This window comes from Anthonomus grandis, chromosome 22, assembly GCF_022605725.1.
Source record: "Anthonomus grandis grandis chromosome 22, icAntGran1.3, whole genome shotgun sequence".
Classification (NCBI taxonomy): Eukaryota; Metazoa; Arthropoda; class Insecta; order Coleoptera; family Curculionidae; genus Anthonomus; species Anthonomus grandis.
In genome coordinates this window covers 17,835,657-17,848,621 of record NC_065567.1, presented here as the reverse complement: position 1 = coordinate 17,848,621, position 12,965 = coordinate 17,835,657, and the positions used below count along the sequence as shown (strand labels likewise).

Here is a 12,965-nt window from a genome sequence, read left to right as displayed (position 1 = left end):
CCTCTTATAATACTACTGCATGTAAAGTTTCCAAACTTTAACATATCAAGTGAAAAGGCAAGAATTCAAAAAGTATATACCAACGAAAATCTGGCAACATAGGCGAACGGTGTTTCTGACCGATGCACTTTATACGGAAACACCGGTAACGCTCGGAATGTTGCACTGGCCACCATTTTTAAGTGTAATAAAATTATTCGTAATTACATAGGGTTAGCCGGCGAAGTGAAACTTTTATGTTTTATCTTTAAAATCTCTCGTTTTTAATGCACACGGCCTTAACTACTCGGTGGCGCTCATTTGCTTACTGATCATATTGTTTTTTATCACACGACCTTTTGTCTTGTGTTATTAAGCATAAGCCGCAAGTGTTAAGTCTTCACTTTGTAATTAAGGAGAGCATCATAAAGGAACAATTACAAGAAAAAGGAAAGGCTGAGACTGCAAACTCTTATACCGTCTGTCTTACCTGAGATAAGAAAGAAACAATGGCTTAATTATTGTTTCGTTTGTATCGTACAGTTTTTTTTTTTGACAGAAATAGACGAAATGGGCTTTTTTATTAGTCTTGTAAAAGTCGGTATTTAGAGAAGAACATATAATATTGTTGTGTGTTACACATTATTTCTTCAACTATCACTTTACTTTGGATATTCACAAGAGGACAAAAGGAAGTTATTTATCGTTTGTATACTATCATATTTAATTGTGACGATGGAGAAGTGAACTTAGCCTTATTAAAAAGAAGAATTGAAGCTTTTAAACTTAAAAAAGGAAGTTTTTTAATATTTTCGCGAATGAAATATAAGGATTTTAAAATTAAATTTTATATTTAAATTATAAGATTTGATTGCAGAAGCCAATAAAGGAAAGCCAGTTGTCAAGCAAAGCTTTTGTTTATGTTGAAATTTACCATTATTAATTTTCTCCATAGCTTAGTAGTGAATTTCATAAAAAACTCATGTATGTCACTTATATACTCACTTTATAATATATAGAGATATTTTAGGATTCTAAGCAGAAAGGAAAGCAAGAAAATTTTATAATATATACTCTAACAACTAACTAATTTTTTATCAAGCATATGCAAAACAATTTTTTAGAAATTTTTCATAAAACAAATTAATAATTTTATTTTAATATTTTAGTTAAAAGGCTTAAAAACTTTTTTTCAGAAACGAGTGTTTATTGATATATAATTTTATATATAAAACAGAATATTCTTTTAGCAAAAATAGGATTTTTCTTGAAACTAACCAACAATCCCAAACTGGGCCAAATCTAAATGTTTTTTAATTAAACATAGTGGTTAATTTTAATCTTACAAGGCATGCATTAATTTTAAGCTATTAAACAAACATAGAAGACTCTACTTCCTAATTTTAAAAAGTTACATATTTTGAAGCCAAAGAACATCCATCCAATACTTCTCCTGTAAGAAACTCAGCTCATTTCGTCAAATTTTTTCAAGCCACTAACGTTAGACCCACCGATAACTTTGATGCTGGCAGCCTTTTTACAAATATGCTCATCAGAGAATCCCTTAATATGATCAAGGAAAGACTCAAACAGGACGCAACACTTGTAGGTTGCACTGGACTTCCACTGGAGGGACCTTCTGGTGGTTTGCCTTCATAACTCATATTTTCAATTCAAAGGTAGGTCTTATGTCCAGGACGAAGGACTTATCTCCTACCTTAGATCTGTTATTGTTGAGGATCTTGGTAAGATTCGTGCGTCTAACCGACTGGTGTCCAATGTGCCCAAGACTCTTATTTTGGGTTTCAGGTGCAATGTTCATGGTCTTTTATTTGATGACTTCAGTCCTTTACAGAATAATATGAAGATTTTTAGGTCTTGTTATTGACAGAAATCTAAAATTTAAAGACCATATCTTCACTTTTGCGTCCAAACTCTCCTCGGGATGTTTTGCTGTTAAAGTGGCAGTGCAGCAACTGAGGAAGGTTGCGCACTCAATGTATTTTACACTGATTGAGGCTCATCTCAGATACGGTCCGCCCGTTTGTGTATAAAAGGAATGTTGAATATTATCTTTGTGATTCAGAAAAATGCTGAGATATTCTTGTTACGTTGGTTTAAGGAGCTCCTGCAGACCACTCTTTATTTCGGAGCAAATTTTAAGTGTTCACTCACTGTTTATATTGGAGACAATGGCACTCATCCATAAGTCTGACAGACCATACTGGACATGTTACTTGTCAGTTCGATTACTTTTTCTTTTTCCATACCAATATCATCACTCACTAAAAACTGTAGCATGCTTTAAAGGAAGCATCTAATAAAATCTGAACTTGCCTAAAAATATTATAACCTTGAGCCAACATATAATATAAATATTACTCTTTTATATGTGTAGTGATCATAAAGTCTTAATACTTAATCGTTTAGTTTGTAAAAAGCTTTGTACCCAAAATTTGTATCTTTTGGAATAAATTACATCATCTATCTATCTAATGGGCCTACCAATAAGAATGATATAAGTTTAAATTGCTAAAAAATAAAAACGAATTGGTTAATTTCTATGATTGATGTTTCATGTTGTAGTTTATTATGTAACATTATGTTTTAAACAAAATATCAATAAGATGTCCACCTCGGCTACGGCGGCAGACGTTTAGACGATGAACCCAATTTTCAATCACTTTTTCTAACAAGTTGGGCTGAATTTCGCGAATAACCCTAGTTATGTTAACTTTCAACTCATTGATGGTTTGAGGATTGTTAGAATACACCTTCGACTTCACATATCCCTAAAGAAAAAAGTCCAGGGGAGTAAGATCACAGGACCTTGGTGGCCAGTTGATATTGCCATGTCGCGAAATTATTCGATCTTCAAAACGCTCTCTTAATAAATTAATTATGGTTCGGGCGGTGTGTGATGTTGCTCTGTCTTGTTGAAACCAATTCTGTTGGCAGTCTCCACCATCAATTGCAGGCCAAAGAAAGTTTGTTATCATGTCGCGGTAGCGCTCTCCGTTGACTGTCACAGTACGCCCCCTGCATCCTCAAAAAAGTATGGACCGATAATTCCACCGACATGCAAACCACACCAGACAGTCACTTTTAACGGGTGTAATGGCACCTGTACTAATTTGTGGGGATTGTTCTGACACCAGAAGCGGCAATTTTGCGCATTGACAACGCCACTAAGACAAAAATGGGCTTCATCTGAAAAGATGATTTGTTTCCCAAAATCGGCATTTTGTTCCAACTGCAACAGGGCCCAGTCGGTAAACGTTCTTTAACTCTTAAACGCAAACCATGGTCAGCATCTTATATGGATGTAGGCCTAAGTCTTTCTTCAAAATGCGCCACAGAGACATTGGTAAAATGCCTAATTGCTGAGAACGGCGCAAGACAGACACATTGTTATTCGCGTCATCACTTTCTCTTGCAGCGGCGATATTTTCAGCGGTCCTTGCACTTTTTTATCGCGTTGGTGGCTTATTATCCAGAAGAGTGTACTCCCGTTCAAACTTATTAGTTGTGCGCCTTATTGCAAGCTCAGAAGGCCGTCCACAATGGCCAAAATCTTCTCTAAAAGCACGATAACAGGCTCTAACCGATTGCGCATTTTCGTAATACCTTTTCACGATAGCTATACCTTGCTCTTGACTTAAACGATTCATGATGAAATGTCAAAGTATACTTAACAAAACTGATGCTTGATCCGCATTTTGACACATACCATTTTGCGTACATGGCCCACTAAACTTCTATCACTTCTATTGGTAGACCCATTATCTGGTAACCAAAAATTACATAAACTGGTCCGAGAAGTACGCTATAAGGACAGCTCAATTTAAACCCAAGGCGTGCCATCGATATGTCGATGACATTATTTGGGACAATTGCGAATAGAACTACTTTCTGGACCACATGGATAACATTAGACCAAGCATCAAGTTGACGACGAAGTTGGAAACTGCATCGGCACTGCCCTTCTTAGATGTTCTTTTAAAGGACAACAATGAATACCTGAGGACATCAGTCTATTGCAAAGCAATACATACAGGACAATACCTACACTACAACTTGAATCATCCGAGAGAGATGACAAGAAAAGAGCAACTGGAGGATCCTACAGGGTTTTAAGCGATTCCGTACGTCAAGGCAACTTTAGAGAAAATCAGAAAAATTGCCAGAAAATTCAACATTAAGACTGCCGTCATTTCGAAGACCAAGCTAGAATGACCTACTAGACACCAAGAACTGCATACCAAATCATCTATGAATGTGGAGAGACAATGGCAAGACAAAGCGACCACGCACATTCAGGATAAAAGAACATCGAAAGTGGACCCAAGCAGGAGAGGTTTTAAGTCAGGAATAGCGCTTGGTCCAATAACTACAACATAAATTGAACAAAGGCAAAGATTTTGTGCAAGGAGTAACGTTGGAAAAAAGGAAGCACTTGCATTACGCAAAACCAAGGAATCTTCAGTTAGGCCAGTGTTGATATTCTCAATATCTAGAGACCCTTACTGTCAGGACGCTGCAAAATCGACTTTAATAATAACTGATCTGATATATTGCAACGTGTAAAATTATCTTTAAAAATGGAAGTTTGGACTAGTCCAGGCAATCATCTTAAATGTGTAAAAAATAAAGCTTGAAAAAAATTAAAAGTGTGATATGGTCTAAGGAAATTGAGTAAATATATTAACGGAACTTCTCTTAAGCAACTATAATATTCCAATTTCGAATCGGTTCTTAATGATGGTATTATATTTTGGGGCGAAGCTAACTTCATAGAAAATTCATTTATTATCCAGAAACGAGTTTTGCAAATTATAAAAAAATGCATTACCAAAGAAGCTGTAGATCTACGAAAGCTAAATAAATCGCTAAGTTCAAATCGGAGCATAGCTACAATATTAGAAGCTGGAGTTGAAATGTATTACTCATAGACTTACAGTGCCTGAATCCAATGCCAAAATCACCTTTGTATATGTGTGTTAAATTATTCAGTGTTCTAGCAAACCAAATAAAAAGCGCTAACTCTATCAAAAAGTTTAAGGCCCATATTAAGTTATTAATAACAAATAATAGAATTTTGTCCAACTTTGTAGGGTTATTCAATCTGTGGTATTTTGGTGTCTATATTGTAGTTTTTTTCTGTTTTGTACCATTTTCTTTGTTTTTGCGTGTGTCAATTATTTATTTATTTATTCTTATTCATATATTTTTAATTCTCTTTTTAAAAAACTATTCATTAAGAAGAAGCAAACCTCCATAGACAAAAACGATAAATATACAAACTTTAAATATATTCAGCATACAAGTAAAATCCGGTTATGAGTCCACTTTATTCATTATGAGGTAACCGAAACGGTTTCACTTGCCTCTTACATCTTATATTACCTATATAGAAATCTTTATTCTTTAAAGCTGATTGGAATCCGCAAGAAAGTGTTAATAGTAATAAACCGATCAAGTCATTAAGTAATTCTAGCGTATCTATAGTTAATAGTTAATTTATGAACAGTTTTAGTTGTATTATTCAAGGTTCAATAATTCTGGCGATACTCTCAAAGACTTTAATCGATTATGTGTTAAATTACCTCGCATTATATGAAGCTCGAGAAAATAAGCCTACTTAATGTAGATGATACTACGATAAATCCTGTTAATTCATTAAAAAGTGAAATAAACTATTTAGAAGCGAAAAAAAAAATCTAGGTAATAGCTTTACCAATACTAAATTTGTTCTAACTAAAAATATATTAAGTAGTGATTAGGTATTTAATTGATGATTTGTATTTCGTATATATAAAAGCTATTACGAAATATGATCATAAAATCTAAATTTCAATTGGTTATTAAAATTAAAATTTGGTACTTAAAAGGCATAAAAGGACCAAAATGCGCCCCAGAGCATTCAGAGAGCTTTGGGCTTTGAAATGAATAGCTTTAAACATATGTATAATATATTAGGATAGTGTAATGACTGTGGTAATAATTGTTAATTAAATTGCACCAGCCATTTATTTATATTTATTGTTGTATGGACGCTTTCATTTAATATGTTGTGGGAGCTACGTATCAAATTTTCGTTCGGTTATTAGCCATTTATATTCAGTAAATTAAGCCCTATATAGAGTTGTTCTATGATCCGTTATTGAAGAGAACATCTATCTATCACATCTGCGTATGCAAGATTATACATATTTTTTAGTAAATCTCATTTATTTAAACTCCCTGTAGAGAAATATACGCTTTTTAAAACTGTTATAGTTGCCTTTTACGTAAAGAATAGGTATATCATCAAAGGAATCCTTTAAAATTGATGGCAGCTCGAGGGGGAAGGTTCGTCCATTTATTCTCAGTTAACTTCAAATCGGTTTATCTGAAATGGCAAGGACAGACAGAAAGAGCCATCAGGCAGTTTTGATTTAAATTATAGCATTTTTTTATATAATGTACTGGCCAGTGAAACACCCCCTCTTGCTTGGATTTTACTTTAAAAGGGATATGTTTTATTAATTTTGTTTTTAGCTTTTTGATATATGCCTTACATATGTAATTTTGGTTCTTATATATAAATTCTTGTTTCTCAATTAATTATAAGATTTTTAGTTCGATTTTAAGGGCTTATTAATTAACTTATAAAATATAAAGTGGATATTTCTAATTAAAAAAGACAAATATTAGCATATCTGATGCATAATAAGAGTTAATTAAAAAACTTTAAACAAGCAATAAACTTTTTTTTAATTTAAAGTTTTTAACCAAATGTTATAAATTAAAATCACTTTTTAAACACAGTATCGCATTTTTTTAAAAAACAAAGTAGAAAGTTTTAAATAAAAGTATATTTAATTAATTTATATACTTTTTAAAGTGTATTTTTAGCGTCACCCTTTTTTTAATGTTGAAACCTAAAAGTTTTAGGCGTTTTATTAATTTAACAGAAAAACTCCATTATAAGGAAAGTATTTGTTTCACAGGATTTTTTACTGATTTAATTAATACAGTTTTTCATTGATTTAAAAAATTAGTATTTCTTTTACGTTGAAGGTAAAAGGAAAACTTTATTCTTAAGTTTTCCTTTGAATTTTCAACTCTATTTGTCTTTGCTTCATATAATTTTTATTAAAACATTAGGGAATTATTATTTATAGTCTATATATCCAAAAGGATATTTAGGCGTTTAGAAGATTTTGTTAAGTTTACACCGTGTACTTCTGAGCTAAAGAACAAAAACCCTAATGACATCTACTTGATGTATCAAAATGATCTTTTTGATTAAAATTATGTGACATTAAATTTTTTTTTTAATTGAACACCTAATTTTAAAACTGGTAATTCAATAACTTTGAAGTGCCGAGCAAGGATTTTGTAGCAAAACTTTTACCATAATTATTATTTATTTTTTGACAATTCTTCACACTTCCAATATGCACAGTAAATTTTTGGTAACTTTTATTACAAAAGTATTTAAAACTAGCATTCAGCGAACATTCACCCTAAAAGATCATGAAACCTCCTGATAAAAACATCTTATTAAAGCGTTTTTTCCTGAGATTATAAAGAGTTGCAAGGATTTTTTCTTGCTAATACATTAATAATATTATTCATAAAAAATCAAGGGTGTCAGGTGCGGTGAACAAGCTGGCCGTTCAATCGGACCTCACCGCCCAATTGACCTAGTCAGATAATTTGCATCCAAATTTTCTGTAAATATCATCAAGTGTCACAATATGTCACTAATGTATGTTAAGATGTCAAATTGACGTATAAAGCTATCATAATACGCTTAAAACACAAAAAAAAAATAATTTAAGTTAACTGAAAAGCAGCTTTCTAGATTTTAGCTGAATATAGCAAAAGATTTAAAAAACGACCTATTGGCTTTAACTGAATAAATTTAGATTTAATGTAAACAATTCTTTCAAAAGCCAATTTTAAATATATTATAGGAACAATTCCATGAGGGCCCTTATAAAAAACAAAATTGTACAATAATAATATGATCTGTACTTGTTAAAATGTTAATTAACTTCATTGTTCCATTAAATTATTTGTTGGCCTCTAGGGCACTCTATACCAATAATAATTTCCAATAATTTGTATATCTGTATACAAATTATTGGAAATATAAAGTAGTTATTACCATGCATCTATTAAGATATTTCATTTTGGCGCTTTCATTCCAATTTTGTATATTATTACCCCTCAGAATTGTTCAGCCATTGTTGATATACAATGTATATCATCTTAGGTACATGGCTATACTTATTTTAATTAAAATTTATTGCCATAACAGTTCATAATATTGTCCTTATAAGTAAAAGTATTACATAGTTCACTACCTTCTAATTCCCATAAAATTATATATAAACTAGCTTTTCTCCTTACATAAAAGGCGTGAGAGGCTTCTATCAAAGAAAATATTGTTGGCTCAGCCTCTGCAAAAACACGCGGCATACTTAAAGATATTTCCAAGGTAATAACATTTATTCTAACAATGATTTTTGTTTCAGAACAATACAAGTATGAAACCGCTTACGCTTGTGAAGGGAAAACATTGAAAATCGAATGCAAGGATGGTGAGGCGATCAAACTGATCCGTGCGAATTATGGACGATTTTCGATAACTATTTGTAATGATCACGGAAACACCGATTGGAGTGTCAACTGTATGTCGCAGAAATCTTTGAGGGTACTTCATGCCAGGCAAGTTAATTGATACCCTTTCTAGTATTAACTATCCTCTTCTAATATTAACTGATAATGTTAATTGTTTTATGGTATTTTACAGAATGTAAATTTGAAAGTATTTATTTTAGAAATATTTTTTAAACCAACACAATGGTGAACAAATTAGATCTTGGTTTACTCTTTTACAGTAAAAAAAAATGCCCACTACGGTCCTGCCGTTTCAGGACCGTACTGTTTTATGACTCGGCATAGGCGCATCGGTTCGTTACGAGGGTTCTCATTTATGTTTAAATTAGCCAGAAAAATGTGTTAAAAAAAAAGAAATATGAATTGAATATCAAAGGTGTAAGTTCCTACTAAGCAGATTATACTATAAATTTATTGGGTAATGGAAGTAGAGAAGTGGATATTAGTTATCAGGGTAGTCAATAAATCATATGTATGTGAACATATAGGTGATTGGGGAATGGAACATAGGAGTGTGACAGATATAAAGCGGAAAAAATTTGTTGTAGCTTCATTGTAGGTCATTTTTTGACCTCATCGCAAAGGCAATGTCACCTCCTCTACATCCTACCGATCAAGCTTAAAAACAAACTCATGTACGTAATGAAATTGCACGCCACTTTTTCTATATTGATTTTTCCTAATAAGTTTGCTTACATTCGTTTGTTTACTTCACAAACTCAAAATTTTTTTAGGTTTTTTTCAGTTTTTTCTGTAAAATTAAGATAATTATTTTCATACAGAACACATCTAGAACCACCATTCAGAAAAAAAAGTGCAAACAGGTCAAAAATTGATGAAATATTTAAAAAAATGCCATGTCTATGAGCAATGAAGTATTTATATTCCCCTGTAATCATTGCAAAAAGGTCATTCGTCAATATTTTGGTGAAATCAAAGGAGCAACTGAAATTAGGGCCATAGTGTTATCAAAAAGAGCCTTCGTCTTCCTTGTGAGGATTATTTAAATAATATAAAGCAGATCTTGGGCCTTATGGACTAAAAAATGCCTTGCATGACTTAACCACAAGCATTCCTGTTCTAATTCGTGAATCAGTGGATGCTGCTGTTCTCAGCAAGATCTCTAGCTTGCAACAAGGTGCATCTAATATATCTAGTAAAAATATGTCACCCCCATTCAGAAGTTGAATTGCTTACCGAACTACATGTTCGATATGATAGAGCCAACAATCTTTTGCTCTTTAATGTTCCTGAATCCAAGAATTAGAATATGCAAGTTCGTTCTCTTGTTCGAAATGTTATGGGTACTGCGTCAACAATAACTAGGATATCAGACTTTGGAAATCCTAATAGTAGGAATGCTCGTCCCATCAGAATAGTTTTGAACTCTCCATATGTAGTCGAGAATGCCATACGATCGCTGCCACAAGTAATGAAAGAAAGAAAGAAAGAAAGAAAATGTGCTATATTACGTAAGAATAATCTTGTGAACGTTCTCTCCTCAGGGAAGCATCGAATCTAGAAGTAAACTTCTTCTAGTAGGACTCAAATTGTGCAGGTTAACAATTTTACACGACATTAGTAATCTCCTCAGGGGTGCCATAGGGGTCTTACCTAGGTTCTTTGCTATTCAATTTTTTTATTAATGATGTTAAATTCTATTTTGACATATAGCAATTTTCTGCTCTTTGCTGACGACCTTAAGTTGTTCAGTGGAGTGTCATGACCTGAATCCCTGCCTTGATAACTAAAGTTGCAAGATAAGATCTTCAACCAGACATTTTAATCACAGTGTCTCCATTAAAACACTATACTTTGTCTTTGTCAGAACCCACTTGGAGTATGTTTCCTCTGTCTGGCGCCTCAACTATACGTTTCATATTCACAGACTAGAAAGATGTCAGCACAAATTTTGCAGACATTCGCTACGGTTTTACAATGATTAAAAATTTAATTATAGGACTTTCTGCTGAATACTTGATCTTGAAACGTTATCAGCTATAAGAAAGACTTAAAAATTTTTTATAGGTTAGTTCAGTTAATCATAAATTATCTATATGTCACTTCACAAATCCCTTTACGTGTACTATCTCGCACTACAACGTTAGAGCCAAACTTTTCATGTTCCTTGTTACAGGAAAAACTATGCCAAAAATTCATGCATTCCTCGAACATTAAAACTAAGCAATAAGCTACATAACATTGAGAGCTTTATCTGGCCTCTATTTATAAACTAAGTTAAATATCAATGAATCTTTATATATTTTTTTTGTTGTTACTTGACCTTGTATTCAATTACTTACATAATTTTATATTGGGGTTGCCCCGTTAATAAATAAATAAATATATATATTCAATAATGTACAAGCTCATAAATAAAATCTTATAATATAATAAGAATGTAGAATGAACTCTCAAGAAGAATACCATACAAGTATGTCTGTAAAAAGAAAAAATTGTCCACAGTTGGTATGAAAAAAAATTGTTGCAATAACTTAAGCTTATAACCATAAAACTGCAATTTTGCAACGTTATTTTTAACTTTTTTTTTGCAAAAAATTCCCATTCAGGATATTTTATTATGAATTGCACACGCCTTGTTTACTCTGGGTTTTAAACGAAAAATGCCAAATTAAAAAGTTAAAAGGCTGGTCAATATTTTTTAGGCCATGAAAAAAAAAGTTACTAGCCGCTACTATTTAACAGATTATAGATGCTTTTTTTAACTAGGGCACTTCCAACTTTATATTTATATAGTATTATTCATTTGCAGGGCGGTACATCAATAGAAATTTTTTCTGAATTTTTTAAATATCGAGCATTTTCAATATTTTTAAGAAATAATATATTTTGAGTGATATTCTACCTAATAACTAATTCCGCTTCTCTCACAAATGGCTGCCAAGTTGTGCTGAGTGTTTGGTCTGAAAGGTTCTGAAAACCTTGATAAACTTATTGAGAATTTTTTATGCAATCACCAAATAACCCTTCTAATCTCCTTTTCTTTCTTTATTAACTTTATCTATTTTTATACAAAATTGAATTTAAGTCTGATAATTGTAACTAAAGTGAAAGACCCTCTTAGAATAACTTTTGTTATTATTCAGTTTTAGCTTATACAGTTTGATCTGCTTTTTAATCATTTTCTATAAAATATTTAAAATTATACGTAATTAAAAATTTCTTTATAAGAAGATACTTTCAAATTTACCTACTGTAAAACCATTTATAAAAAAAATTATGTTCTAACTTAAAATATTCAAAAGCTTTGTACATATACATGTTGGTATAATCTCGTTCGCGTTTATGTTCGGCTTATGTATTTCAAAAACATTATGTGGTGCTTTTAAAACCAAAATTAATTTCTAAAAATGAGAAAAAAAACAGCACCAGTAATAAAATGCACAAAAAAATCCGCATATATGACTGGGGTTGTTTTAATTCCGTAGATATTTGTGTTACATTTTCATCTAATTTTATGTGCGTTTGTGTGTGTAGTGCAGTATTGTGGATATATGAAAAAATAAAACCTTCACTTCCAGAGATAGCATGTTTAATTTAATGCTTTTTGTTACCGTCGGTATTGTATGTTACATTGTTTTAAAAGTTTGGGTGCGCATTATACTGGGATAACCCGCGGCTTGACCATCGGAATAAAAAATGTAACTCTCTTTGTTTTCTTTTACTTGTCATTGCCTGTGTTTCGTTCATTTTAAGGGCTTTAATTCATTAATTGTGTTTTTCCTGCCAACAGTTCAATATATTTTCAAAAAAAAATCGGCCTAATTTGCAGCTCATATTAAAAAAATATAAATTTGCCTTCATACGTTAAAAGCGTAAAGAGAATTAACTGATGCAATACCGGTAAAATGTCAATAAATCGACACGATTTAATTTCTAGCGACAATTTTCATTTTAATTTGCAAAACGCAATTTTTTGAGTATATTTTTTGTTACTGGTAATTAAATAGGTCATAGAAAAAAATCAAATGGTTTAAATAGAACTTATAGAGACTTTAAAACAGTTTAATAATGCGAGTTTTATTATATTTTATATGTAAGATTTTTTTTGTTACTTTTATTTTTATCAGAAATATTTAACGGAAAGTTCTATTTTAAAAATGGTTTTAATATTTAAACTTATACAGGGTGTTTTCAAAGTTGAGTCATTAATTTTAACTGCTTGTAGGATTCGTCAAAAGGAAATGATATACCAAAAATCAACTACATAAAATTGTATAATAAAATAGATAGTGAAAAAAATAATATTTTATTTCGAAATAAATGTTACACAAAAGATTTGCAAAAAAAAT

The 12,965-nt window shown here is 31.5% G+C and overlaps 1 protein-coding gene across 7 annotated transcripts in view; it reads left to right on the top strand.

The window, feature by feature from the left end:
- Positions 1 to 12,965, top strand: part of LOC126749121 (latrophilin Cirl-like) — a 278,424-nt gene that overhangs the window by 216,097 nt on the left and 49,362 nt on the right. For all 7 annotated transcript variants that reach the window (XR_007664896.1, XM_050458770.1, XM_050458771.1 and 4 more), the window contains one exon: positions 8,508 to 8,700. Coding sequence is in view for 6 of the 7 variants with exons in the window: in XM_050458770.1 (XP_050314727.1) it covers positions 8,508 to 8,700 (193 nt within the window). In the remaining variant the exon portion in view is untranslated. The remainder of the gene's footprint in view (positions 1 to 8,507; positions 8,701 to 12,965) is intronic.